Source organism: Eptatretus burgeri, chromosome 18 (genome assembly GCF_056783735.1).
Source record: "Eptatretus burgeri isolate ZD-2024b chromosome 18, Ebu_testis_v1, whole genome shotgun sequence".
Classification (NCBI taxonomy): domain Eukaryota; kingdom Metazoa; phylum Chordata; class Myxini; order Myxiniformes; family Myxinidae; genus Eptatretus; species Eptatretus burgeri.
Window position 1 is genome coordinate 34,560,858 of NC_140978.1, and position 26,820 is coordinate 34,587,677.

General features: G+C 44.6%; 1 protein-coding gene across 1 annotated transcript in view; it reads right to left on the minus strand.

The window, feature by feature from the left end:
• LOC147008864 (voltage-dependent L-type calcium channel subunit alpha-1D-like) overlaps positions 1–26,820 on the minus strand; it is a 355,309-nt gene that overhangs the window by 128,271 nt on the left and 200,218 nt on the right. The window contains exons 16-23 of the mRNA XM_085864488.1: positions 25,377–25,497; positions 23,413–23,527; positions 22,745–22,826; positions 16,848–16,908; positions 16,582–16,747; positions 16,306–16,438; positions 14,621–14,680; positions 1,934–2,040 (exon numbers count right to left, since the gene is read on the minus strand). Coding sequence (XP_085720614.1) covers positions 1,934–2,040; positions 14,621–14,680; positions 16,306–16,438; positions 16,582–16,747; positions 16,848–16,908; positions 22,745–22,826; positions 23,413–23,527; positions 25,377–25,497 — 845 coding nt within the window. The remainder of the gene's footprint in view (positions 1–1,933; positions 2,041–14,620; positions 14,681–16,305; positions 16,439–16,581; positions 16,748–16,847; positions 16,909–22,744; positions 22,827–23,412; positions 23,528–25,376; positions 25,498–26,820) is intronic.

Genomic DNA, 26,820 nt, shown 5'->3' on the forward strand with positions numbered 1-26,820 from the left:
TGTGATCCTAAGGTTTTCACCTTTCTTCTTTCTTCAGTCAAATCGAGATATTCATCACTCATCCAAGGTTTCCTCTTTAGATGGTCCATTTGTGCAATGTTCTTCAATTGCACCTTTGAGTACATCAGCAAAGTTGCATCAATTGTGCTGCGTGTTTTCCAGGGACGCTTTAGTTGACAATTCGAAAGCATCGCAGTTTTCTAAAGCCTTGCAAAAAAAGCCGGCGAAGTGCTTTCATTGACATTTTTGGATTCCAACATCTACCTTTGATTTCAGGTCAGACTATTTGCTGATCACGACCACAATCCACACTGAGTTAGTCCATACACTCACGTCTATCTCTTCATCCAGTGGTAATGAAGTCTACTTGATTCTTGCATCTGTTGTCCGGTGACGTCCAAGTATATCGTTGATTAGCACAATGCCTGAAGGAGGTATTGAGCACAAGCAAATTGTTGTCTTCTAACCAATCCAAAAGCAACTTTCCTCGCTCTTTTAACTTACCCAAGCCAAATGTTCCACAAGCAGCATGATCTGTGTTCTCACCCATCTTTGCATCGAAGTCGACCACTACCACCAACTGTCCTCTCTTGCAGCACCTCTTGACCACTCTCTGTACCTCAGCATACACAGAGATAACTTCATTCTTATCAGCGTCGGTGGTTGGCATGAAGACTTGAATGATGTTAATCGCTTTTGGCTTTGAAGTCACAATAACCTTGATGATCCTATTTCCGACTGGTTCGATGGCAGTGATGGCTTTTGCAGTTTTTGGGGATACAAAGAAACCAACCCCATGAAGATGCCGTTTTCCTCCGCAGTCATGCAGCTCCCATACAACAATACATATTTCACTGACACCCAACCACCTCACTTCAGCAAGACCCAGTATGTCAAGATTCAACGTTTCAGCTTCTTTCTGACCTTGCTCTAGTTTTCCGAATTCGATTTTGCTCTCACATTCCATGTACCTAGGTTCAATACTCTTTGACAAACATCAGTGATTGGTGTCTGCACATCAAGTTCTGGGGTTGCTTAGAAGAGTTTAGACCAAAACCATCAGTAACCACATTTGCCCTCTCTTCTGTAGTACATCCTTCCCTAATCAAATGTTAGAATCGCACATCCCTGGGGGCTAGGCTGTCAGGCTCCATAACCTTAAACTGTGTGAACTCTTGCATGCAATTTATCTGAAAGCTTTAATCTTGGGGACGGGGGAGGCGGGGGGGGGGTTCGCTAATCCGCACCAAATGTGGATGGTTGTTGGTTCACAAGGAGCTCATCTGCCCTTTGACAGGTCTTGTTTTTTGTCCTGCGGGATGTCCACATACCCTCTTTACCCAGTAAAGCACAAAGCCAACTGAGTGGGGGAGCCAGTTTAGTCACCAACAACCCAACCATGCAGCAGGTAGCACTGGGTTACATGTTACTAGTGGCAGTCCAAAAAAGAGACTGACCTGACCATAATTGATGAAATAACTTTAATGTCCACCAATTAATGCTAGCATACAGGAGGTCCAGTTTGATAAAGTGGGATATTTAATGTCCACCAATAACACCCAGGCTCGACAGCTCAGTCATGAGTGGCAAAATCTCAAGGCTATCCTGCCAGCCAACTTAGACATATCCATCCATCCATTGGGACCATACTCTGTGCAGAGCAATGGTGTTGCATAAGCAGTCTCTAGACTATTGGGCACAATCCTGGACAGGTCACCGCTCCGCCACAGGATACCAGCAAGCTGGCACTCATTTTGCCGACCTCGGAAGGATGACAGGCAGAGTCAACTCAACGTTGTATTAATTCAACAGCCAAGTAGGATTTGAACTCAGGATCCTAGGATCCCAAGCCCAACACCAAGCATCTCTTAGATGTATGCAAGAGGACAAAAAAGAATTTGGGTTTGGTGTATTCTCAATGGTGCAAACAAACCTGATACCAAAGGAGAGAAGCGAGACACCCACCACCAGGAGGTCAAGTAAGTTGAAATAGTTTCTGCAAAAAGAACCTTTGTGCAAAAATGCACCGTATGCAATGACCTGCAAATAAATAAAAAGCATGATCAAAACGGTTTCTGTGTAGGTCAATAATGGAGCTACATGCAATTGGGTGGAGGAAGTGATGGGTCAGGCCTATCATTTAAAGCAATGTGCTAATTATTATCGGAAACACAAGGTGAGTACATGTCAGGTCAGCCTAAATTTGATCCATGAACTGCTACAGGTACCATGTAAACCTGTACTAACCTGTTTCATGGTCAGGCTGTCAGTGAGTAAACCATCTCCCCCACCAGGTTTCATGGTGAGGAGGGTGTATGGATATGGACATCCAGCAGGTTTAAAAACAAAACTTCTGAAAAGGGCAGAGGAGCTCCTTGTGAGCCAACAGCCATCCATATCAAGTACCCAACTGTGTCTGTGGACATCCTCCTGCAGTTGGGTTACTGTTTGTTATTTGTTAAGAGGTTGGTGGCAGGATTTGCACTCCAGCCACAATTAAAAAAAATAAAAACTGAATTAATTGCACAAAATTAAATCCATAAAAGCAAAGAAAACTGAAAACCCATTCCATGGGAGTACTTCCTGTGTTGCTGCCCTTTGCAGGGCAGCTCACTGAAAGATGAGATTGGAAAAGCCTTCGGGACCCCCACTCTATTATGATAGGAGGAAAACCACGGGATAACTAACCTTCCTGGGTCAGATTGCGGTAGTGTGTGTCGGGGTGATGCTAAAGAGTCGTCTACCAAATGGCAGTCTCCTTGGGTTAACCGAAGGTGGACCCTTCAGGTGGGTGCCTGGAATGTCCTATCCCTAAAAGAGGATAATCACCTGTCTCTGTTATCATCTGAGCTCAAGCATTTGAACAGCGGTATTGCAGCACTCTCTGAAGTTCGGAAACTGGATAGTGGCGAGCTTATGACGGGTGGTTACACCAACTATTGGTCTGGTTGCTCTGATGGTTACCAGGCCCAAGGAGTTACTGTAGCTGTGTCCAATAAGCTGACTTCAATGATAATTGAGGTAACACCAGTCAACGAGCATATTTTAAGACCAAGAATTTGTCACTCGGGTGTTTTTTATAATTTTTTGTACACACCTTCGAGGCTCGTACGAGAGCTAACATGCAGAAACACACAAGAGGAGCAGGAGACAAGAGGGGCGGGAGAGGGAAGGAAAAAAACAATGGGGGAACAGAGACACGAGGAGATCTGTGGAAGGGAAAGGGATGGGGCGGGGCACAAAGGGTAAACAAGATGGACACTACAGGGACTTTCAGGTCCTTAAGGCCCAGTCACACCTTGACGTTTTAGCCAGCAATGGCAACGTATTAAAATGTATGTAAAACGCTGGCTTACGTTGAACTTTTGATGTTTTTTTTAAAAAGATTCGGACGTATTCATAACGACTTGGTCTTTTGCACAACGTATTAGTAACGGACTTTGAACGTTTCGTTGTGTTATAGATAACTTATACCAACGAATGCTGAACCTGTTGTCGGCCTTCACAACCTATGCCCAACGATAGTCTAACTTATGCATAGCGCGCTGCACGTATCGCCGACGATGACGTGGCATAGGTTATGGAAAGGCTGCCGCGCAACGATTCAACTCATAACTGCCGCAGAAATGGACGTGTCAACATCGCAGTCACACCTTGGCGATCATGCCAGCGTATGCCGACCTCTGAAAAATGTGTCTAAAACGCTGGCGCACGTTGAATACGGTATGGGTAAGTTTGGGATGCGTGAATAGAATGCTAAAGTACGCTATCATACGTCGTAGTAAATGGAGTACGTCTTGTAATTTTAAACATGTTGAAAATTTTACGACGTACTTGCCGTATGTCACACGCTCTGCATGCGATGGGAATAAGTTGTACGCACGATATGCGATCGTTGACACACATCGACACACGTTACTTGAAAGGTGCTCATAAGTCGAAGCACGTCAAGGTAATGGTTAGCGTCAGTGTTCCAGACTCCCGGTTTTTTTTTCTTCGGTATGACAGTGTTCAGTGTACAGTGCGGTTATGATTTAAATCGTTGAGCGGCAGCCTATTAATTATATTATATTATAACCGCACTAGAAATCGAAGTGTTAAAATCACCATCATACCGAAGGAAGGAAGGAAGGAAGGAAAAATAAAAAAAAAAATCAGGGAGTCTGGAACACTGACGCTAACCATTACCTTGATGTGTTTCGACTTATGAGCACCTTACAAGTAACGTGTGTCGATGTGTGTCACTGATCGCGTAACGTGAGTACAACACGTAACTCATAGGTTAGAAATAGGTTTCGGGTAAGCTAAACATTACCTCGACGTGTTTCGACTTATGAGTAACTCACAAGTAACGTGTGTCGACGTGTGTCAACGATCGCGTGACGTGCCTACAACTAATGGCCAGCGTTATGCGGAACGTGTGAGTCATACGCTGGCATAAGTCTTAAAATTTCAAGCATGGAAAATTTGAGGACAACCGAAAAGTACAACGTTTAAAGCCAGCGTACGACGACGTATGGCAGTGTTTTTCAGCGTGCTCTCAATGTTATCAAAACTTACCCATAACGTATTCGACGTGTACTAGCGTTTTAGACAAATTTTCCAAAAATCGGCATAAGCTGGCTAAAACGTCAAGGTGTGACTGGGCCTTTACATGACAGGGACTTTCAGGAAGGAAAGCTGGGAATTTGAAGGAGGTGGGTTTGGGGTGGATTAGCAGGGGTAGAAAAGATCATAGTTTCAGATGGGGGAAGATAAGAGATGGTGGTGAACAGCTGTTTTGAAGACCTGGAGGGAAGAGTAGGATTGAAGAGAGCATGGGAGTTTGTTCCAAAGGCAAAAATAAAGGAGAAATGAAAGAGTGAGTTCGGCGACTGGCTTTGGAAGCCAGTTCAGAAATGTGGCTTACCCAGGAAAGATCATGGCAGATCGTGAGACCCAGAAGCTTGAATGAAAGGACTTCTTCCAGAGGATTGTTGAAAAAGTAGATGGGGGGGGGGGTTCTAAATTGTCCTTTCGGAAAGACATAGTGAGAGTGTGAGATTTGTCGGGGTTGAAAGGCATGTTCCACGTGTTGGATCAGCTTGTGATTTTATCCAGATCTGCAGAGAATAAAGTAGCTGCTGCTTGCCAATCTGAGGGATGACAGATGGTATGGCAAAGGGTGGAGTCATCAGCAAAGAGATAAAGAAGATTTTCCTGAGAGTCAGAGATCATTGATGAAAGTCAGTTAAAGAACAGGGCCCAGAATACTGCCTTGAGGAACTAGAGCCTGGATAGGTAGAGGGAATGAGAGAACTCTAAGGGCCACACAATGGCTGCGAATGTAGAGGAAGTCTGCGAGCCATGAGTAGAGATGTCCTTGGATACCATAGGAAGAGAGTAAAGGGTGTCAGACCGTATCTGTGGTGTCGTGATAGAGATGCTTGGCAGGCAGACACAAGCGGGGGAACAGTCGAGCCGGGCTGTGTTGCACAAGCGCGAGCGTGGGCGTACTTTGCCCGCAGCTCTCCTTTATTACGTACTCAGTACACTCGCAAGCCGGGCGACTACGGCATCACTACAACGCCTCAGGCGGCGCGCACTACTTATATCCCTGGCAGACACAATGACCACGCCGACCACTCCCCCACCACCATGCCTGCCCCGCAGGCCCGCAGGCTATACCACACTCCTCCCCCCTAAAACCATGATTATTAAATGATCACCATCATAATAAGCATAAACAGCATGAAATACCACGGTATAAAGCAGACAAGGTACAAAAAAGAAGCAGCATAGTATAAAAGCACATCACATCATATAATGTGTCGATGCGAGTGAGCGGAGCAGCAACGGCCAGGTTCCGAAGACGGAGGTGCACAAAGCACCCACCAAACTCTGACTGCGTTACCGATATGAAGCAGCAAGGCGAGAAGCACAGCAGCACTACGCAGCAAAAACGCCCCCAGGCGGCTTACACTTACACGGCCTTTGCCGAGGTCGCGGGCGGCACCTCTTCCCCAGCCAGACCTGAAACAGATAAACCTTCCGAGGCCGGACCCCCACTGTCTGGAACCCGCGGCGCCACCGCCAGACCCGACTGACCTTGGTGGGGGCGCTGAACAGCGCCCTTGGCTGGAAGCAACAAACACTCCCCAACAACCCACGCACCACAATCAGTTGAGATTCCACCGCATGGCCAAAACGGCCTTGAGCGAACCCAGAGAGCCGCGCCCCAGGCGCCAAGCACGTCTGACCTTGCTGAAAGCAGAGGTGGGGGTAACGCCGACCAGCGCACGAGTCCCGGCTTCGAGTCGATCTCCGAGACCCCCACGGCAGTTAGACTATCGCAACTCCATTCAAACCACACTTTAACTACAGGCTCGTCATAAATCAATAGGAACAGCACTGGAATCATTGTAAACTCATTTTTCTGTATTGCGCGTTCTTTTGATAAAATCCCAGCACCTGACAAAACAACTACCCGTGGCCTGGGGCAACTGGAGGCCAATAAACCCTCTTTATTCGCCCCCACCGCTCCCAAAGCCCCCACATCACATTGATCATAATACAAATCCCATCGATTGATCTCAGCCAAACCTATTCTCACACATGAACTGTTGGCATTTATTTATTTATTTATTTATTTATTTATTTTTTTGTATGCCTTGGTCGAGGCTCGTATGAGAGCTAACACACAACTCACAGCAAGGAGGCATGAGACAAGAGGGGCGGGAGTGGAAGGGACAAAACAGTGGGGAACAGACACATTAGGTGAACTGTGGAAGGGAGAGGGATGGGGATGGGACGGGGAACATGGCGAAGAGAAGATGGACATTTCAGGGACTTTCAGGAAGGAAAGCAGGAGAAATGAAGGAAGTGGGCTTGGGTGGATTATCGGGGGTAGAAAAGATCGAGGATTTGGATGGGGGAAGATAAGAGGTGGTGGTGAACAGCTGTTTTGAAAGCCTGGAGGGAAGAATGGGAAAGAATAGAGTGAGGAAGTTTATTCCAAAGGCGGGAAAAATAGGAATGAAAGAGTGAAGATGAGCAGTGATTTTTGATTTTGGTAGTTTTACCAGAAGGGGGTTGTTGGCGGACCTTGAGCGCCCTGTGGAAATGTGGTGGGGACAAATCGCAGAGAGAGCAGGGGGGCAAGGCTGGAGAGGAGTCGGTAGATGACAGAAAGACCACCGACCAACCTGCGGTGATTGAGTGAGAGGCCCAAAGACTCAGCTTCATTGCGGGAGATGCCGATGATCTTAAATGCCCTGGTTTCGACAGCGTGAAGCCGAGAAAGGTGGGAGGCAGGAGCACTAGCCCAGAGGGGAGAGCAGTACTCCATCAGGCTACGGACAAAAGCTTTGTAAGTGGTCAGGAGCTCAAGAGGGCCGAGGAAGGACTTAGCACGACGGAGGATTCCCAGTCGGCGACTGGCTTTTGAGGCGAGGTTGGAAATGTGACTTTCCCAGGAAAGGTCATGGCAGATAGTGAGACCTAGAAGCTTGAAAGAAAAGACTTCTTCCAGAGGATTGTTGAGAAAGTGGATGGGGGGGTTTTGTAAACGGTCCTTTCGAAGAGACATAGTGAGAGTGTGAGATTTGTCTGGATTGAAAGACATGTTCCACGTGTTGGACCAGTTTGTAATTTTATCCAGATCTGCAGTGAGCGAAGAAGCTGCTGCTTGCCGGTCTGAGGGATGACAGATGGTACGGCAGAGGGTGGAGTCGTCGGCAAAGAGAAATAGAGGATTTTCCAGAGAGTCCGAGAGATCATTGATGAAAACCAGAAAAAGAACAGGGCCCAGAACGCTACCTTGAGGAACTCCAGCCTGCACAGGAAGAGGGGATGAAAGAACTCCATTTAGGGCCACACGTTGACTGCGACAGGAGAGGAAGTCTGCGAGCCATGAGTGGAGATGGCCTTGAATACCATGGGAAGAGAGTTTGGTGAGTAGGGCAGGGTGCCAGACTGTGTCAAAAGCACGTGATATGTCCAGGGATACGGCTCGGATTTCCTGTCTGGCATTGAGGACCTCCATCCATTGATGGGAGAGCAGAAGCAGCATATCCAGGGTAGAGTGACCTGGTCTGAAACCAAATTGATGATTGGAAATCAAGCCATTGGAGAAGAGGAAGGATTTCATGTCTGAAGCGATGATGGATTCCATCACCTTGCTGATGATTGGGAGAAGGCTGATTGGTCTGTAGTTACAGGGATCTGTTTTTGCACCTTTTTATGCAGGGCAGTGATGTTAGCAGATTTCCAAGCAGATGGCAGATGACCTTGGGCAAATGAGAGGGTGAATAGAACAGAGAGAGGGTGAGCAAGAGCAGAAGAGCAGGCTTTGAGGACACGTGGGCTGATGCCGTCTGGACCGGTTGCAGAATCTGACTCGAGGTTTGAAAGCAAGCTCTCCACCTTGTCAGGAGAAAAGGATACAGAGTCAGGGACAGTTGGGTGCGACTGGGTAAAGTGGGTAGAGATAGTGATGGGTTTAGGACACAAGATTTAGCTGCAAACACCGAGTTTAGACATTCAGCTTTATCACGTGTGGAATCAGCAGTGCGGCCATTTGAGGTAAGGGAGGGGATGGAGGGGGAACATACACCAGAAACAGATTTGATTAAACGCCACCAGGATTTTGAGGAGGGAGAGAGGTTTGAGAGTTCAGACTTGAGATGAGAAAGATGTTGTTTTCTGGCTCTCCTGAGGGTAGATACACACTTGTTCCGAGCTTTGTGGAAAGAACTGAGATTGCCCTCAGTTGGGTTTGCTTTCCATGAGGCAAAGGCAAGTTGTTTCAACAACGTTAAACCGCATCACTCGAGCAATGAAAAACAAATATGCCATGAACAGCAACCCATAACCCACATCACGAGTCCGTCTCTTGGTTGTCAACTGGATGTTGTGACTCGCGACTTCCTTTAACGCCACGGGCTCACCGCAACCCGTTGAAGCTGCCCGAACAACACAGGCGCACCTCGCACCATGAACGCAGCCGACGCGCGAGAGCTCATCGCGAGAGCTGGCACGGCTCCTGCTGCTTCCGCACCGCACACCACCGTTGCAGGCAGCAACGAACGGCCGCTCCCGTTGCATCGATGCGTGTTCCGCTCCCGCCGCCAGAACCTCGCCCTTGGGTCTCGACGAAAGCATCGAAGAGAGCACCGGCACACCTGGAGGTACGAACTGGAGATCCAGCCCGAGGTGCGCCAGCCAGTCCCGACCCAAAAGGACGGGCCCCTCCCCTCGCACCACAAACACCGTGAGTAGGGCGCTTCGCCCCCGGTAGAGCACTGAGACGTCAGGCACCGCAAGCGGCGCAATCGCTTCGCCGGTGTACGTGCGCAATGCGAGGGCAGCACGAGTGGACTCAACTCGACACCCAATCAGTGTCCCGCTCACTTCGACATTCACTGGCATCGGTCCTGTCACCATAGGACCAACTGAAACCAGGCTCAACATGGGCAGCATCAGTGCCCCGGTCACCTCAACCTCCCCTGCCACTGATCTTGTCATCTCCGGATCAATTGGAAGCAGGTCTAACACCGGCAGCATCTCCCGCTCCGGGTCACTGGAATCTCCGTGCCCAGGCTGCAAAACTCGACCCGGGGCGTTACCGTGCACGCCAGTGCTATACCACAGTATCGAAGGCACGCAATATGTCAAGGGAGATGGCTCTGGTTTTATGTCTGGCATTGAGGACCTCCATCCATTGTTGGAAGAGCAGAAGCAGCATATCCAGGGTAGAGTGACCTTGTCTGAATCCACATTGATGATCGGAACTCAAGCCATTGGAGAAGAGGAAGGATTTAACTTTTGAAGCGATGATGGATTCCAGAACCTTGCTGATGATCAATGGAAGGCTGATTGGTCTGTAGTTGCAGTGATCTGTTTTTGCACCTTTTTATGCAGAGCAGTAATATTTGTTGATTTCCAAGAAGATGGCTGATGACCTTGAGCAAATGAGAGGGTGAATCGAACAGAAAGAGGGTGAGCAAGAGCAGCAGAGCAGGTTTTTAGGACACGTGGGCTGATACCGTCTGGACCAGTTGCAGAATCTGAGTCGAGGCTTGATGCAAACTCTCCACCTTGTAAGGAGAAACGACACAGAGTCCAGGGACAGCTGGGTGCGACTGGTAAGGTGGGGACAGAAAGTGATGGGTTTGGGACACAACATTTAGAAGCAAACAAAGAGTTTAGGCATTCAGCCTTTTCACAGGCAGTGTCAGCTGTGTGGGCATTTGAGGTAATGGAGCAGATGGAGGGTAAACTTACACCAGAAACAGACTTAACGAGACACCACCATTACATGGAGGAGGGAGACAGGTTTGAGAGTTCAGACTCGAGATTAGAAAGATGTTGTTTTCTGGCTCTCCTGAGGGTAGATACACACTTGGTACGAGCTTTGTGGAAGGAACTGAGATTGCGTTCAGTTGGATTACCTTCCATGAGGCGAAGGCAAGTTGTTTCAGGACAACTGCCTCACCACAAGCTTCAGTGCACTTTTTGTGGGAGGAAGGGGAGGACAACTGAATATGAGATGGGATAAGTGTGTGTGTGTGTGTGTGTGTGTGTGTGTGTGTGTGTGTGTGTGTGTGTGTGTGTGTGTGTGTGTGTGTGTGTGTGTGTGTGTGTGTGTGTGTGTGTGTGTGTGTGTGTGATAGAAATAGATAGACATAGAGAGAGAAAGGTTCTTTGAAAGAATTCCCAGGATGAATTGATGTTGGAGGAAGTGGAGGTGGGAGACCAATCGAGAAGTTTGATGGCGACTTGAAGTCTGTGCCAGTCCGCCTGATTGTAATGCCAGACTTGGCAGCGCTGAGGTGCTTCCCTAATCACAGCCAGAGAGATGTCCACTTTGACAAGCATGTGGTCAGATGAACCGATTGGAGCAGAGAAAGAACAGCAGATATTTTCAGAGAAATTGGTCAAAATCAGATTCAGAAGTGATGGAGTACTGTTGCTTGAGATCCGGGTCAGGAAGGTGACAAATTGTGTCAGTCCCAATGAGTTACAGAAGGCTTTTGCTGAAGTGCCATGGCAGGTGAGAGAGGTACCCACACCCAGCCAACTGGCATGATAATTTAAGTCAACACATATGAGGAAGAGAGAGTTGGGTTGAGAGGATAGAAGTTGGTCAATGTTTTCAGAGAGCAAGATGTAAATGGAGTCATCACTGTTTGGTGGACGGGACAACACACATATAAAGGTGAGGTGGGAGTGGAGGGGAAGCCCTAGCCAGAAGTATTCCTGGGGGTGTGCGGGAGAGAGGGCAGTGCATGGTGAGTGAGGAATAGAGTCTTTGATGAAGAGAGCAACTCCACCGCTAGGACAAAGCTTAAGTTGGTCATAACAGAGGAGGGAGTAACCAGGGAGAGATACTAGGGAGTCAGAGATGTCTTCAAGGAGGAAAGTTTCTGTTAAGCAGATTATGTCTGGTTTGTCAGTGGCAACCTTTATGGAACCACAGGCTCATCACTGGAATTGGCATTCCAACTCTGGTGAGGTGGCAAATGAGATTGACCATGTGCTCGTTGATGGTCGCTGGAGGATGATTCAGAACTGCAGGGTCTACCGGAGTGCTCAGTTCCTCAATACCAACCACAGTCTCATTGTAGCAACTCCGAAGTTGCAGATTAAATCTGGGAGAATGGTACCATCTCAGCCGAGACTGGATGTTGGCAAGCTCAAGTATCAGAGGGTAGCTAAGTTTCTGAATTTTTCTGTTTCTGAACAGGCTGAGTGGGGATTTGAGGGGTCTGGGTGCTTTGGGGAATCCTGAAGAGTTGTGGAGTGCCTTTAAGACCACCATCCTTGATGTTGTCGGTGGATGTCTTGGAATTCACCATTGAGAGAATTCGAATTTTGTCTCTCAAGGGTCACTGGATGTCATTGAACAGAGTCACTGGGCCAGGCTCAATGGCAGAACTGAGTTGTTCAGTGTTGAGGAGTAAAACTGTACGTGTGCTGAGGATGGACAATGAAGCCTATGGGTGAGGAATCTGTGAGGGCATAGAGCATCACCTGTGATCAAGTATTTCTCATCCTGCTTCCAGGGGAATTTGTGCATTCTGTTGCTCAAAGCCCATCCCTCGGAGTACTGCAACTCGAGCGGAGGGTGGTGGGCTCTTGACAGAGGAGTCCAAAGTGAAGGCCCGCTGGGCCTGTTACTTTGAATGGCTCTACCAGGCTGATCCACCAGTTGTCGAGTTGGATGTCAGGGGTGTTACTATTCCTATTTCTGACCTTCCAATCAACTGTGGTCCACCTTCGTTTGTGGAAACACAGGCTGTGGTGAACCAGTTGAAATGAGGTAAAGCTCGTGGGATCTGTGGCATCTCTGCTGAACTTCTCAAGGCTGGTGGAAATGCTGTACTTGTGTCGTTGCATGCAGTTCTGTGCTCTGTTTAGAATGCAGGCATCATCCCAACTGACTGGAAGAAGGGCCTTGTTGTCCCTCTCTGGAAAGGGAAAGGTGATCGCCAGGATTGAAACAATTACCAAGGGTGACGCTGCTCTCAGTGCTGGGCAAGGTCTTTGCTCAGATAATTATTGATAGGGTTCGCCACCATCTGCTTACGCACCAGCGTCCAGAGCAGTCAGGCTATACACCAAAGTGGTCAACGATTGACCATATCGTTGCTCTCCAGATCAAACGAAGGCGAGAGTTTCGGCAGGGGATGTTTGCAGCCTATGTTGATCTCTCCAAAGCGTTTGATTCAGTGAATCGGGATGTCCTCTGGAGGATTCTCGGTCTTCGTGGGGTGCCACCAAAACTGATCGATCTGATGTCTGAACTATACTCTGGTACTGAGAGTGCTGTGAAATGTGGTGGTACCATCTCTGACTTATTTCCAGTTGTTACTTCTGTTTTTCAGGGCTGTGTACTGCTGGCCTACTTTTAAGAGGCCTACCGCAACACCTTTCACTGCTTGTATGGACTGGATTCTGGGGAGGATGTTGGAGAGATCAAGCTGCGGTGCATCGTTTGGAAGTGTCAAGATCTCTGACCTTGATTTCGCAGATGATGCACTCTTCCTTGCGGAGACTCTGGATATCCTTTTTGGGGCCCCCGGGGTGCTGAAGGAGGAGTCAGAGCCACTGGGTTTTTGGGTTTCCTGGTCAAAACTAAGACCCAGGCTTTCAATGACATCTTGGATGCTGCTATCTGTCTGTACTTCTTTGTAGTGAGGATGTTGAGGTCATGGAGAGATTCACTTTCCTTGGCAGTGATGTTCATGTCTCCACAGGTTGTGAGCCGGAGGTGAATAGACATCTGGTTCGAGCCTGGAGAGTCATGCATTCACTGGATTATGGGGTGTGATGCTGTTGGTACCTATGCAGGAGGATGAAAGTCTGAGTCTTCAAGTCCTTGGTGCTTCCAGCCTTGCGCTATGGATGTGAGACTTGGACTCTGACCAGGAATCTGAGACAGAGACTGAACTCTTTCAGTGCCAAGTCTTCAGAGAATCCTTGGCTATCGCTGGTCAGACTTTTTGTCCAATGAGTAGTTGCTGAGAGAGACTCAGATGAGATTTGTTGCCTGTATAATCCGTGAGTGTCAGCTGCGGCTGTATGGTCACGTGGCTTGTTTTCCTAGGTGTTGATCCTGCTCACCAGATTCTCTCAGCCAGGGAGCCTCGTGAGTGGAGGAGGCCAGAAAACACTCCCACATAAGCCGAGCACATCCATCAGATTAAATCGGTGGATTCCAATTTAGCTCCTTGGTTGCAAAACAATTTGGCATGATGAAGCTATGGAACACTTACATTGACCAGCTTTTCCACACCAAGAGCTGAAATGGAAACCATTGTGATGATCCTGAAATAAGGCCGTACCGTTGTCACATAACCAGTCGTGGGAGAACAGTGGGTGGTTCCACAAGAATGTTTTGATGGGAGTCAAACGGCAGAGCCGAAACAGAGGGGTGTGAAATTTGCAGGCTCTCGACCAGGTGCGAGAGATGAATATATACAATGAGACAAGGGTGGTAGATATTAGACTACCTGAAAGTTCGGCTCTGGCTGCATGTTCTCTGCAACTATATGAAGGCTTAGAAATAAGAAAGGAAAACAATCTGATCTGTCCACCAGTTTGGGACTTACCATCCATCAAAGAGCTGCCTGGGTGGTTATAGTTCAAAAAAAGTGTGAGGGCCACCCTCATTCACACAGTGAATTTGGAATGTATCCAGAGTAATGGCCTAAGTGCTTAAACTGGAGAAAGACACCGTGGGAACCTTTATAATAGCCGCCCCACAAATTAGATAGTCAGCTTAACATCTGTTATGAACGTAATCTTGATGCAGTACCCATCACTAATCTTGCATATCGACACCGTCACTCACTGTCACTGCACCATGCACACATTTTAGTCGGATCAGATTACACGCGTAATTAAAAGACTTAAGCTGCAAAGAAGGAAGAGTGAAAAAAAACAAGTTAGGCAAAAAGGAAGACTGGAAAGTCTTGTCCATGTAAACATCTCATGGTTACTAAGTGTTACAATGAAGGACTACATTGAAAATGAATGATGAGCAAATATTATCGTTATCATCGTTTATTTACCTGAACACAATGGTAGTTGGTGCACAAACAATCAATCACATGCTATTTCTGGAGTAAAGACTCACCTTCAGTATAATCTCAAATGTAAAAATTCCAGTGAATACAAAGTCTGCATAACCTAAAACCTGCAAAGAACAACCAGGTTAAAAAAAAACATCAAGTAATAATATGGTTTAACTTGTACCTAATTACCAATCGATGAGAGTGCATCTTAAGTGAGCAAAGTTAACCTTTATGAGTGACACTGCACAGCAAAAGTGCAATTTTCCTATCAGGAAGTCAGTAGGACTTCCTGTGTAGGGATGGCACAGACACTCCATATGTTTAATACAATACAAATCCTCCAAAAAGATCGACCAAGATACAAACTTATATACCTGTAAAGTAGCTACCAGTTGTCTGTGGAGGAATTCACATCCAACAACACTCATGAAGCTCTTGCAGAGCATAGCTGAGCTGCAAAACCGATAGATCCAAAACAGGTCATTTGTAATTCCTCTTTTCCTTCTTATTCTCTGTTCAGAGAGCTGAACTCAAAATTGGTTTAAGCTCAGTGCATGGATAAGCCTGATGTTGGCTTAGTGGTTAGGGTGGTGGCTTGGGATCCTAGGGTCCTGAGTTCAAGCCCCGTTGACCGATGAATTAAAATACACCAGGAGGTTGACTCAGCCTGTCATCCTTCCGAGGTCGGCAAAATGAGCACCAGTGTACTGGTAAGGGGGACGCTGCTTCAGCGGCATAGCCGCGTCCCAACCAATGATGCAACCAGCAGCCACGGGCTGCACTCGATAGAGAGAGAGAGAGTGCATGGATTATACATGAATGTATTGCATTTTACAGTGGAAGGGTCCTTGACTACTCGAATTTTTCATCATCTCCTCCTCCTTCGTGTGCAGCACAAGGCTGTGAGTAGGATCATTGGCTGATGGCGTGACTGTGCCGCTGGTGCAATGCCCCTGTTACCAGTACACTGGTGCTCATTGCACCGACTTCAGAAGGATTACAGGCTGAGTCAACCCCACAAGGTGCGAATTCAACAACCCATCAGGGGGCTTGAACTCAAGCCCCTCAAATCTTAAGCCAGCCACATAACAGTCATGCCAATACCAGGCTTTTTCATCATCTGAAAGGATTCCACAAAGTAAGTATCGCTGCATACCTATGTGTCGGGCAATGAGGGACTAAGAGGGGTGAGCGAGAAAATTTCCGTCACTCAGCCTTGTTGGGGCGGGCCAGTGGTGACAATTGGCTGAGGACCAATCACATCTACACGGGTGTGATAAACAGTGGAATATATTACGTGCGGTATGACAAGGCTACAACAGAAAACCATTTTCAAGTCTTTCTACTTCAAGTCTGATGAATGTCCAGTCTTCACATCCTTCATGTTCCTCCGTTCATGTTCAACCGGCAGTTTTAATGACAAAATATTTCATCATATAATCAAAATAAAATTCTCCAGCATGCAAATACAATTCATTTTAAAGTTTAGCAACAAGTAATGAAAACATTTCTTTTTAATGGAAGAGCATTTAGGAATTGATGGCATTCCAAAAAGTATGTAAGCAAGGGAGGGATGGTCACAATAAATCATCATGTGACACCATCCTTACATCTCGTGTGTGTGTGTGTGTGTGTGTGTGTGTGTGTGTGTGTGTGTGTGTGTGTGTGTGTGTGTGTGTGTGTGTGTGTGTGTGTGTGTGTGTGTACACTTTTTAAAGATGGCGACGTCTGAGTGTGTCTGACTCACCATGTTGCGGAAGGAAGTGTTGCTACGAACAGGGTCCTCAGCTGCTAGGGAGACACTGCTTAGCATAATCATTGCCAAAATGAAGTTGGTGAAGATGTGATGATGGATCACTGTGTGACAGAAGACTCTTAATCTGGGAGGCAATATGGAAAAGCAGTTATGTCATGTCAACAATGAGGCCCTGATAGGAGCATTTCAAACCAATACTTGAGTTCCTGCAAAAAAAATAATAATATACTGAGAAGGTTATCGATGAATTATAAAGGAAGAACATACGGATTGGTTGTGCTGAAGATGAAGAATGCACTGCCTTGTGGAATCGGCACAACCTTCTCCTTTAGGTTGAGGTCAGACAGCCTTCGAGGTCTTGGACCGGATGGTTCATCCAGGTCTTCATCCTCTTTTTCATCATCTTCCTTTCTATCTTCAACATCAGAGTTTTCTTTGAAAGGAAAAGAAAGAGAAACAAATGATGTTCCATTTGGAGAAGACTTTTTGAACCCCAGTGAGCAAGCAAGTGAAGTACCGGTATTAAGTATTACCTTCTACAGTTGAGTCCTCTCTGGATTTCTCAGCTTCTTTGTTGTGGTCTGGAATGGAAATCTGCACCAAGGAATATATTACAACTTTTTCAGACTTGGTTTGAAGGTTTAATGGGTGACCTGTTCTGTGTTTATCTGCCCAGAGTGAGTTATTCTATTGAACACAGGTCAGCGCTTACGTCGGACTTTCAGGTCTTTCCTCTGAAAAAAAATCACAACTCTCGGTCAAACAATACAAGGAAACTTGAACAAAGAAGGGGGTCAATTGGTACATCATGCATGTGGTTTATCTGCACTCTATTAATTTAATCATCATCTACAGTCCTAACCCAATCCTTACCATTTGCCAAATTTAAGTATAATGGTTGGATTGCAGTGGGGCAAGCACAGAGATATCACGAGGATATATTTTATATTTTGTTGTATTTGTTAGGGATGCGGATGGTTGTAGGGTGATAAATGAATGAATACCAACACCACATTCACCTTTTGAGGAGACCCTCTCATAGACCTCACAATCATTACACATGTCAACACAATGACCCATCCATACCCAAGGTACCAACTAGTTCTGCAAATATCCATGTACCCCTTTATCTCCAATGCTTCAAGGTACCTATACAATACCAGTTTAAGGCTATCTCCTGTTTCTGCTGCCACTACATTTTCAGAGAGACTATTCCATGCATTGTTATCATGGAAGAAAAGACGTCCGAGAAATTCGGATTCCGAGTCAGTTCGCTTTCTGCAAACCGCCACAGTTCAACACACTCGTACTTCTTCTGGGAAACCCAGGATCGGAAATCCCGCAATAAAACAGAGCTCAAGCATATTTACATTTTATAAAATCGAAGGCAAAATGATGCCGCCACACATTAACCACTTAACCACTTCCTACCATACTAACTCCTCTTCTTTACTCTAAGTCTGTGGCCCTGGTCCTTACACTGTGCATTCTGCTGAAAAACTATTCTATACTTATTTTTTCTAAAACCTTCATTATCTGAAACAACTATATCAGATCTCCTCACAATCATGTCCTTTCTCATGTATGAAGTCCTGTCTCCTTCAGTCACTCCTTATAGCTTAGTTTCGCTAACGCCCAGGCATCAATCTAGTCACTTTACGCTAAACCATCTCCAGTGCAATCCTTCTTAATCCTTCTTCTTAAATGGAAGCAATATAAACTGAAATAAGCAATAAATTATGATTTACAATGAATTGATAGTCTCAAATAATGGAAACAAAAGAATAAATAAAAAGGTCAACAATAATTGAACAAACTAGAGAGTGAATAGTACACCTTTCCCCACACAGTCTTGAGAAAATGGACATGGGAAGGGTATTTTATACTCTTGCTTTGCATTTGAGCACAATCTATATTGCCTACGAGTCGATATTTTGTCTTCATCTCGATATTCCCCAATGCTGAGAATGCAAGTGGAAAATTTGATTGATCAAGATGGCGTAAAATGGCGTAATCTTTTCTCCAAGTACAGCTGAACTGAGGGTTCGTGGAAGTGACAAGAAGGGGATTTGTGTTCTGCAGTGTTCAAGGATATAATTAAATTGAATTGAAATAAAGATTTTAAAGGTTGAAGGAAAAACAAAAACTTTTTCATAAGGTCACCGCTGTTGATGCAGTGTCTTTTACATCACCTTATTTATCACGTTACATTAGTTCTTCATAACCTGTTGTTTGTGTCCTTTATGACATCCTTAAACACAGTAAGTTTCCTGTTCGGAATGATTTTCGATTTTGCTTGACTGCAGACAGTAAGGTAGAGTAAAAATATGACTTTTTTTCCTTTGTGTGCATTTGCGACCGCGATGAGATTCCGTACACTTTGCCAAATTCTAAACAGGAGGTTCATGTTCTGATTCGTTGTCTACAATATTCAAAATATAAAAGTCAATTGAAATTAAGTACTGTTATGTATTTCCTCAATCACAGACTGATATCTGTCGACAGACAGATAGACAGAGTGAAGCAATTGCTGAACTCTACTTTTTGCTTCACACTTGGGGTAATTAATTCCTTTGAGGTGAATGAAGATTGGAAAAACTTATCCGTGATGTGGAAGTTATTTTTGACTTGGCCAAAAAGCCATAAAACTATGCATCAAAATCGAATGGAAAACTAGTTTTGAAGTCATAAAAGTCAGCATCGTTCTGCAATGCCAGACAGGTAGGGCAATGGACGCAATCATTAGAACGTTTATCACAGTATGCTCACCTCCGTGGGAAGTGAGGAGAAGATGACATTCCAGTCAAAAACCCCCCCTCAGAGCAAAAGAGACTCGGATGAAGGGTCAATGTCAGAAATGCCAGCATCACCTTGCTTCCCCTAGTGGTTAGCATGCATCGATCAATGTTGACGATTCCAACCATCGTGGCTCAAAGGCTCAACGTTTGTAATCAGTGACGAGATCATGCCGGAGGGCGATTACAAGCATTAGCTGTACTTCGTACTGTTTCTACCACCCAAAATCTCGAATTCAGACTACCTCGAGATGCCTTTCATTGTATTCAAGGGAGATTATTCATTGTTCTCATTTGCTGAGATAACCAGAATGAAGCTATGAACCAATAAATGAACAAGAAAAAGACGTCGTGCAGGGCACGATACTTGCAAAATCCATCTCCCTTTCCAAAGGTTGCCATGGATACATCAAATTGTCCATTTCCTAAGGATTAAAATTGACAATCATAATAAAAGCTCAGGTCAATAAGATGAAAATTGATTATTTTTCAGATTGAAATTGATGATTTCAGGCAAAAAAGTTTGACCTTGAGTTGACCTTTGACCTCAAAAACAGTAGGTTTCCCATTCCAGTGATGCAATATGCAAATGTTGTTCAAATTTCAAGTCAATTAGAAGAAAAATGATTTTAGAAATTTGACCTCAAGATGACCTTTGACCTCAAAATCAATAGACTTCTCAATTGAGACTACCGCGACAATTTGGTGAAGTTTCATGACGATCAGTTTAGAATTGTGACCTGTAGGCTAACAGACAAACAGACAAACAAGAAGAAGAAGAAGAAGAAGAAGAAGTCATGCAGAGCACGACACTTGCAAAATCCATAAACCAAATTTGACCTCAAAAATAATTGGTGGTTGAATTTGATGACCAAATATGCAACTCCTCTTTAACTTTCAAGTAAATCAGATAAAAATTGACAATTTTAGAAATTTGTCCTTTGTTGACCTTTTGGCCGAAGTGGACCTCCAAAATAATTGGCGGTTGAACTAATTGACCTGAAATATATATCCTCTTGAAATTTCAAGTCAATCGAATGAAAATTGTGGATTTTAGAAATACCACCTTAGTTGTTAACCTTTGGCCTATGTTGACCTTTTGACCTCAAAAACAATAGGAATTTTCCTTTATGATGAAGTCTACCATGTGGTGAAGTTTCATGAAGATCGGTTTAATATTGTGACCTGTAGGCGAATCTTCGATTTTGCAGGTGATAAAATAGTTTTTTGTCCTGGACTTTGTTTCCCAGCCTTGACAAGATGGAAGTATGCAAGAAAGCCCATATGGAAACGTCACAAGGATATGATAGTCGACGTGGCTTTTTGCACGGGCACATGTTTTTTTTCCGCACATCTATACTAATAAAAGGCAGTGTGTGTGTGTGTGTGTGTGTGTGTGTGTGTGTGTGTGTGTGTGTGTGTGTGTGTGTGTGTGTGTGTGTGTGTGTGTGTGTGTGTGTGTCAGTGTGTCTCCTCCATAACTAAAAAACCATAAAACCAAGCAGCCTGAAACTTTGCATGCATACGAAGAAAACTCCAAGGAAGTGAAAGACTGAAAATTGGGTGTTTGGGTTAATTAAAACATCCCTTTTGAATTTAAGGGGTGCTCATCACAAAAAAAAACAAAATTTTCCTTACAAAGATGGTGCCCTCTGTACTTGCTGGCATCTTCAGCCACCATTTTGTTCGGCCTATTCAATCTTACCTTGATGTGGAAACACGATCGACTCTCACGGACTAATTAAAGTATATAATCGAAAGTATGTCAGATTTGAGAATCGGATCTGGTGAACAAAATAAGTGTTGAACAAAATTCAGCAAAATTTTAAACAAATTAGCGATTTTTATAACTGAGTTTATTTATTTAAGCAAAGCATTAAATGTAACTTTTTCTACTGTTCGGACTATGATATTGCGTGAAGAAAAGATTATAGAATGTGCAGAAAGTGTAAATTCATCGAGTGAAATGCCCTGCTTCATAATCTGCTTTTGCATTCCATTAGGGCACAGTCCACAAGGGGGGGTCCTTTTTCAGCAATTACATACGCAGTTTGCTGTTTCCGTTTTGGGCGATTTGCTAACAGTACAAAATATTAATATAAATCCATACTAATAAACGGCAATGTGCGTGCGTGCGTGCGTGCGTGCACGTCGACACATGGGGTTTCAGAATGTGGAATGAAGACCTCCGTGGGTGAGCTCAAAGTATCCACCTTCATTTCGGTAAGGGGTCACGATCCACGGGCCAAGCTGTGAAGTTTTCTGTTTTCAAAGTTTTGTTCCGAGGGCTCTCTTCAGGATTGTTACTGAGCCCTGGACGGCTTCCAACTGCCATTCTTTTGTCGTGATATTCCCAGGGATGGTTTTTAATATCTCTGTCAGGTTCTTCTTCATCACTGGTACAACTTTGGCATTCTTCAGCTTCCATGATATTTTCACTTCATTCGTGAGATCTTAGTATTTGGTTATTTTCTTCATTTCTGCATCGTTAGTCAAAAATCACCGGTATTAACACCTCAATTTACAATGCGTTCTTCTCATTTTTCATGCACCTAAGTAGATATCTGGTCACAATGTTTTGTTTTTGATGTTCCCGCCTGATCATTCGGTCATACGTGAGCAGTATTTCAATGTTTTCAGTGATTGGAATATTAGTTTTTACAGATGTGGCAGCGGATTACTTTACAAACTCTGTTGTGTCGCTGTGTGTACAGCTGTTCTGACATGAGTTTTTTTTTTTCGTGTTCGGTCATAAAGCGTCACATATCATTCTCTTTGCGAACCCCACCTCCAACCCTCACCTGTCTCTTTTTTTTTTTCTTGCTCTCCCTGACCCTTTTCTCTCACTCTGTCCCACATTATTATTATTATTATTTTTTTTTTTTTTTTCTCTCTCTCTCTCTCTCTCTCTCTCTCTCTCTCTCTCTCTCTCTCTCTCTCTCTCTCTCTCTCTCTCTCTCTCTCTCTCTCTCTCTCTCTCTCTCTCTCTCTCTCTCTCCCATCCCTCCAGCAGTGAATAGCGACGTTTGGTGAGGTGTCGCTCTCCCCACCTCCCCTCTAATTCGCCTTCCCTCATCCTCTCTGCCTCTCCTTACCCCTCTCACCCTACACCTGCCTCCTCTCTCCCTCTCCCTCCCTCCTTCTCCCACCCCTTCCTCCACTTCATTGACCTGTCAGCCAAGCGACAGGTTGTATTTGCCAGTAATTTATATAATCAGACACTTATAGATGGTTGTGGCAATGTTTTTCAGAAGATGAACCACCAAAGTGAAGAGATTAAGTTTCCATAACATTTCCCTCAAACTATCGACTGATTAATTGGTGCATATTGATAATCTGTATCATGGAGACACACCAAGTTTGTTGATGGTGGAACATCGAAGACACCTTGGATATTCCAGAAATATCATTTCCAATTTTAATTGAGTTTATTATGAGATTTAATGAGGTTGTGCAATTGGTAATAAAGCCTTAACAGTAATTGCTATGAGGTGCTCTCACGTCCTCCATGTCATGAAGGTTTCTTCGAGAGGGATTCCGCTTTACATCCCTCTGAGCTTTAAGAACCCTCTAAAGACAATGCCCTTGTGTTGTTGAAGAGAACAAAACAAACACGATGAAAACACCAATGGCACCTTGACAATGTCCTGACAAGCTCTGTTGCCATTTTCAACCTTTTCTCTGTCATTTTGAAGGTCATTGACATCCACCTTGAGCCTAAACAAAACAAAAGAAAAATGTTCACGTTAAATATACAATAGATTTTCACTGCGCATTGTCAATTACCAGCAAGTTGCCTGTGTTCGCATGGGATTCTAAACAGGGGTAGAGATGAAGTAGGCAAAAATGAAAATGGCATCTTGTGCCATCGCGCCGGCAAGCTGGGAGCAACAATTCGCATTTATTGCCACGTCTGATGGAATTGAAATATTCTAATGGCAGACAGGTGCTCCATTTTAAACTGTTTGTTCTATATGTGTAGCTTTTTCATGCCTAGGGTCTGTAATAAAAATTTGGATTGGTGTCAAAGCCAGTGACCATTTGCAAATGAATACTCGGATATTTGTACACCTTTCAAACCAAATAGTAGTTCTGACTTGAGCAAATACGACCATGGGATCCTCTCTAACCGCAGGGCAGAAAGTTATATCCTAACGAGATAGCTCGTTCAGCCAATTACCGTACCCACACAGTATAGGATATGGTTGACAATGATAGGTATCGCTCTACCAATTTGGATCGAGTTGGCATAAATCATCATATAATTCCTCAGAGTACTTAACCATCTCTGCATTAGCTGCACCTGGCAATTTTCTTCCGTTCCTTCTCCTCTTCGGCTTCCTTTTGCGCAGAGTTAAGGCTCTCGGCGTCAGCCAGGTTGTCCACAGCAATGGCCAGGAACACATTCAACAGAATGTCTGAAAGAACTCAAGGCAAACTCGCGTGTTTCCAGCGGGTTCACCAATGGCGAGAAATAATTATGCAAATTTATTAATTTATTATTTCAGCCTTTACAAGATTTCCTTTTGTTGCGTTCTCATCCCATCTCCATCCTCCCTCCACCCCATAATTGAACCTCTCCATTTTTCTGTATACAAGATCGAGGCTCATGGAAAACTGAAGTGATGAAGGGTGAAAGGGCAACAAACTGACAATGGGGCAGTGGGGACAGAGTTGTCCACAACAAGCAATAGAATGAACAAACAGGAAAAAGAAAAAGAAAAAGAAAAAGAAAAAGAAAAAGAAAAAGAAAAAGAAAAAGAAAAAGAAAAAGAAAAAGAAAAAGAAAAAGAAAAAGAAAAAGAAAAAGAAAAAGAAAAGAAAAAGAAAAAGAAAAAGAAAAAGAAAAAGAAAAAGAAAAAGAAAAAGAAAAAGAAAAAGAAAAAGAAAAAGAAAAAGAAAAAGAAAAAGAAAAAGAAAAAGAAAAAGAAAAAGAAAAGAGAAAGAGAAAGAGAAAGAGAAAGAGAAAGAGAAAGAGAAAGAGAAAGAGAAAGAGAAAGAGAAAGAGAAAGAGAAAGAGAAAGAGAAAGAGAAAGAGAAAGAGAAAGAGAGAGAGAGAGAGAGAGAGAGAGAGAGAGAGAGAGAGAGAGAGAGAGAGAGAGAGAGAGAGAGAGAGAGAGAGAGAGAGAGAGAGAGAGAGAGAGAGAGAGAGAGAGAGAGAGAGAGAGAGAGAGAGAGAGAGAGAGAGAGAGAGAGAGAGAGAGAGAGAGAGAGAGAGAGAGATCACAGTCATCATAGCCTGCAATTAAGATAGTTTGGGTTAGGTCAGATAAATGGGGTAGAAAAGATTGAGGAAATGGATGGAAGACGACAAGAGATGATGGTGCACCACCTCCTTGAAGATCTGGAGAGAAAAGTTTGAAGGTAACCTTCTCAGGAAGGGAGTTCCACTTCAGGGAAAAAGAGGAATGATGAAGCACAGGTGTTCAGAAAGCCTGCATTTGGGGATTTTAACCAAGAGGGGTTTGTTGAAAGAAAGTGCCTATCCCAGAGGAAGAGCTGGGGAGAGTCAGAGGGCTGAGGGAGCATATCGAGCAAGACCAGTGTTTCTCAGCCGGATTTATCAGACGACCCATCCGTCCTGGTATTTGGTCACTGTGACCCCCTGTTATCCCTACAAGGGTCAAAAAAAAACATTTTACTGGGGAAAATACTGGGTTTATTCAAGGGGCTTATTTTTAAAATCCAGGAGCAGAAAACTGGGCTGGACCCATTAATTCCAACCCAGACGACAGGAGTACCGAGGCTGGAATTTGTGCCATTTTTATTTTTATTTCCTTGCACACATGTCAATTCGGGGACTAGTCTTACCCGGTGAACATCGTAGCTCGCTCACGACATTGATCAGCCCGGTTCTGTCTTTAGTTTTGATCACTACTAGGCTTGTGAATGCAGGTTCACATCGGTAATTCATTGAGAACATCACTCGGACTTGCGTAACTATTTAGCGCAGACAGTTCACAACCCCAGCAGAAACCCACACGCAACCCCCTTGGGAGTCACGACCCACCATTTGAGAAACACTGAGATAAAATATTCAGGGTGGGGGAGATGAGGGTGTGGGTGGCTCCTCCATCCCTACTGACATCAACTTGATTGCATCTCCACTTGACAAAAGTTCATCCGTTCAACATAACTCTCAAAACATAGGATGTCATATAGATTATTCATGGATAATGTGCATCGATTGTGTGCAGCATTTGTCGAGCATTATACAAAATCCCATAATAATCCACCTTGCTATCGCTCACGGCCTGGCAAGGATACAGTTTCCACAGATGAAAAGGATGATAAAATAAATGCACACAAACATTCCAGAAGATGAAGGACCCCCGTACGCCATGATTCCGTCATACATCACTGCATTCCAGTCTTCACCTGTAAGGATCTGTGGAAGAACCTCATCACTTGTGCTGCTCAAGCGAGATATGCGACACGCACAAACAGTGAGCAGAAGAACCTCAACTTTGCAGGTTGTTATACTTCCCATGATCCCAATTACTCTTTGGATCATTGGATTTTGATTTCATTCTGAATACCAATTGTTAGTATTTTGATTCCGAGTTAGATCCATAACTGAAGTTGATTTGACGAACACAACTATCATCCTGTGGTGACATCTACGTTCCTTATAGAGGTGACATATGGACCACACTAACTTTCATAAGAGTGTGCCATTGGGCCCATTCCAAGGCTACATATACCATGCTGATACATTTAATGAGATAAGCGAGGCCAAAAATGTAATCGGCATTAAATTCCAAATATTATTTCCCTTAACAGGAAAAGAGGTGGTAACAAACATGGCTCGAGGAATGGAACACACAAGAGATTTTGCCATTGCATGCCTCGCTGAACATTAGAATGCGGACACAGGACATCTAAGTGTAATGCAACACGAGACATCCCACGTTGGTGCCTAAAATTTCCTTGTATTACGATTTTTTTTTTTTACAGCCATTTTTCCCTGCTGTGCAGGGGTTAGGCTTTTTCTTGAGGCAATGTTTTATGGCCGGATGCCCTTCCTGACGCCAACCCTGGTCGCCTCTTACGACACACAGGGATATGATACACCTATTCTAACCGGGACATACACCGGGACCAGTACACTGGTACTCATTTCGCCGACCTCAGAAGGATGACAGGCTGAGTCAACCCCCTGGTGTTAATTCAGCAGACAACGGGGCTTGAACTCAGGACCCTGGGATCCCAAGCCACCACCCTAACCACTAAGCCAACACCAGGCTTTTGTATTACGATTGTTCGATAATAATCATTCCTTTTATTTTTCCGTCCGACAGCGGGTCTGCACAAAAATGAAAGTTTTTAATTCATCTCTTCTTGCTTCACCGACTCTCTCAGCTGGTTCCTTTGGAATATAAATTTATTTGTTGGAAAGCGAGCAAGCTCTCTCACATTCATAAGACATGGCAACCGTTAATCCTCGCTTATCAAACCTCCGGGCAATGGAAAGGCCTTCCATTCCACATGCAGCAGGTGTAATCTGAGAGTGTACGCTTCGCTTGGATTCTCATCAACAGGCTCCGAGACTCGTGCTCCGTTTCAATCTCATTGCTCATTTTATATCATCTTTTCACTTTCCTTTTTTACGATGGATAACTGCTCTCACAGGCCTCTCAAGCCTTTTGCATGTGCATCTATAAAAGTGGCCTGTGAGAACTATAAACAGACTCAATAAAAGAGAAAATGA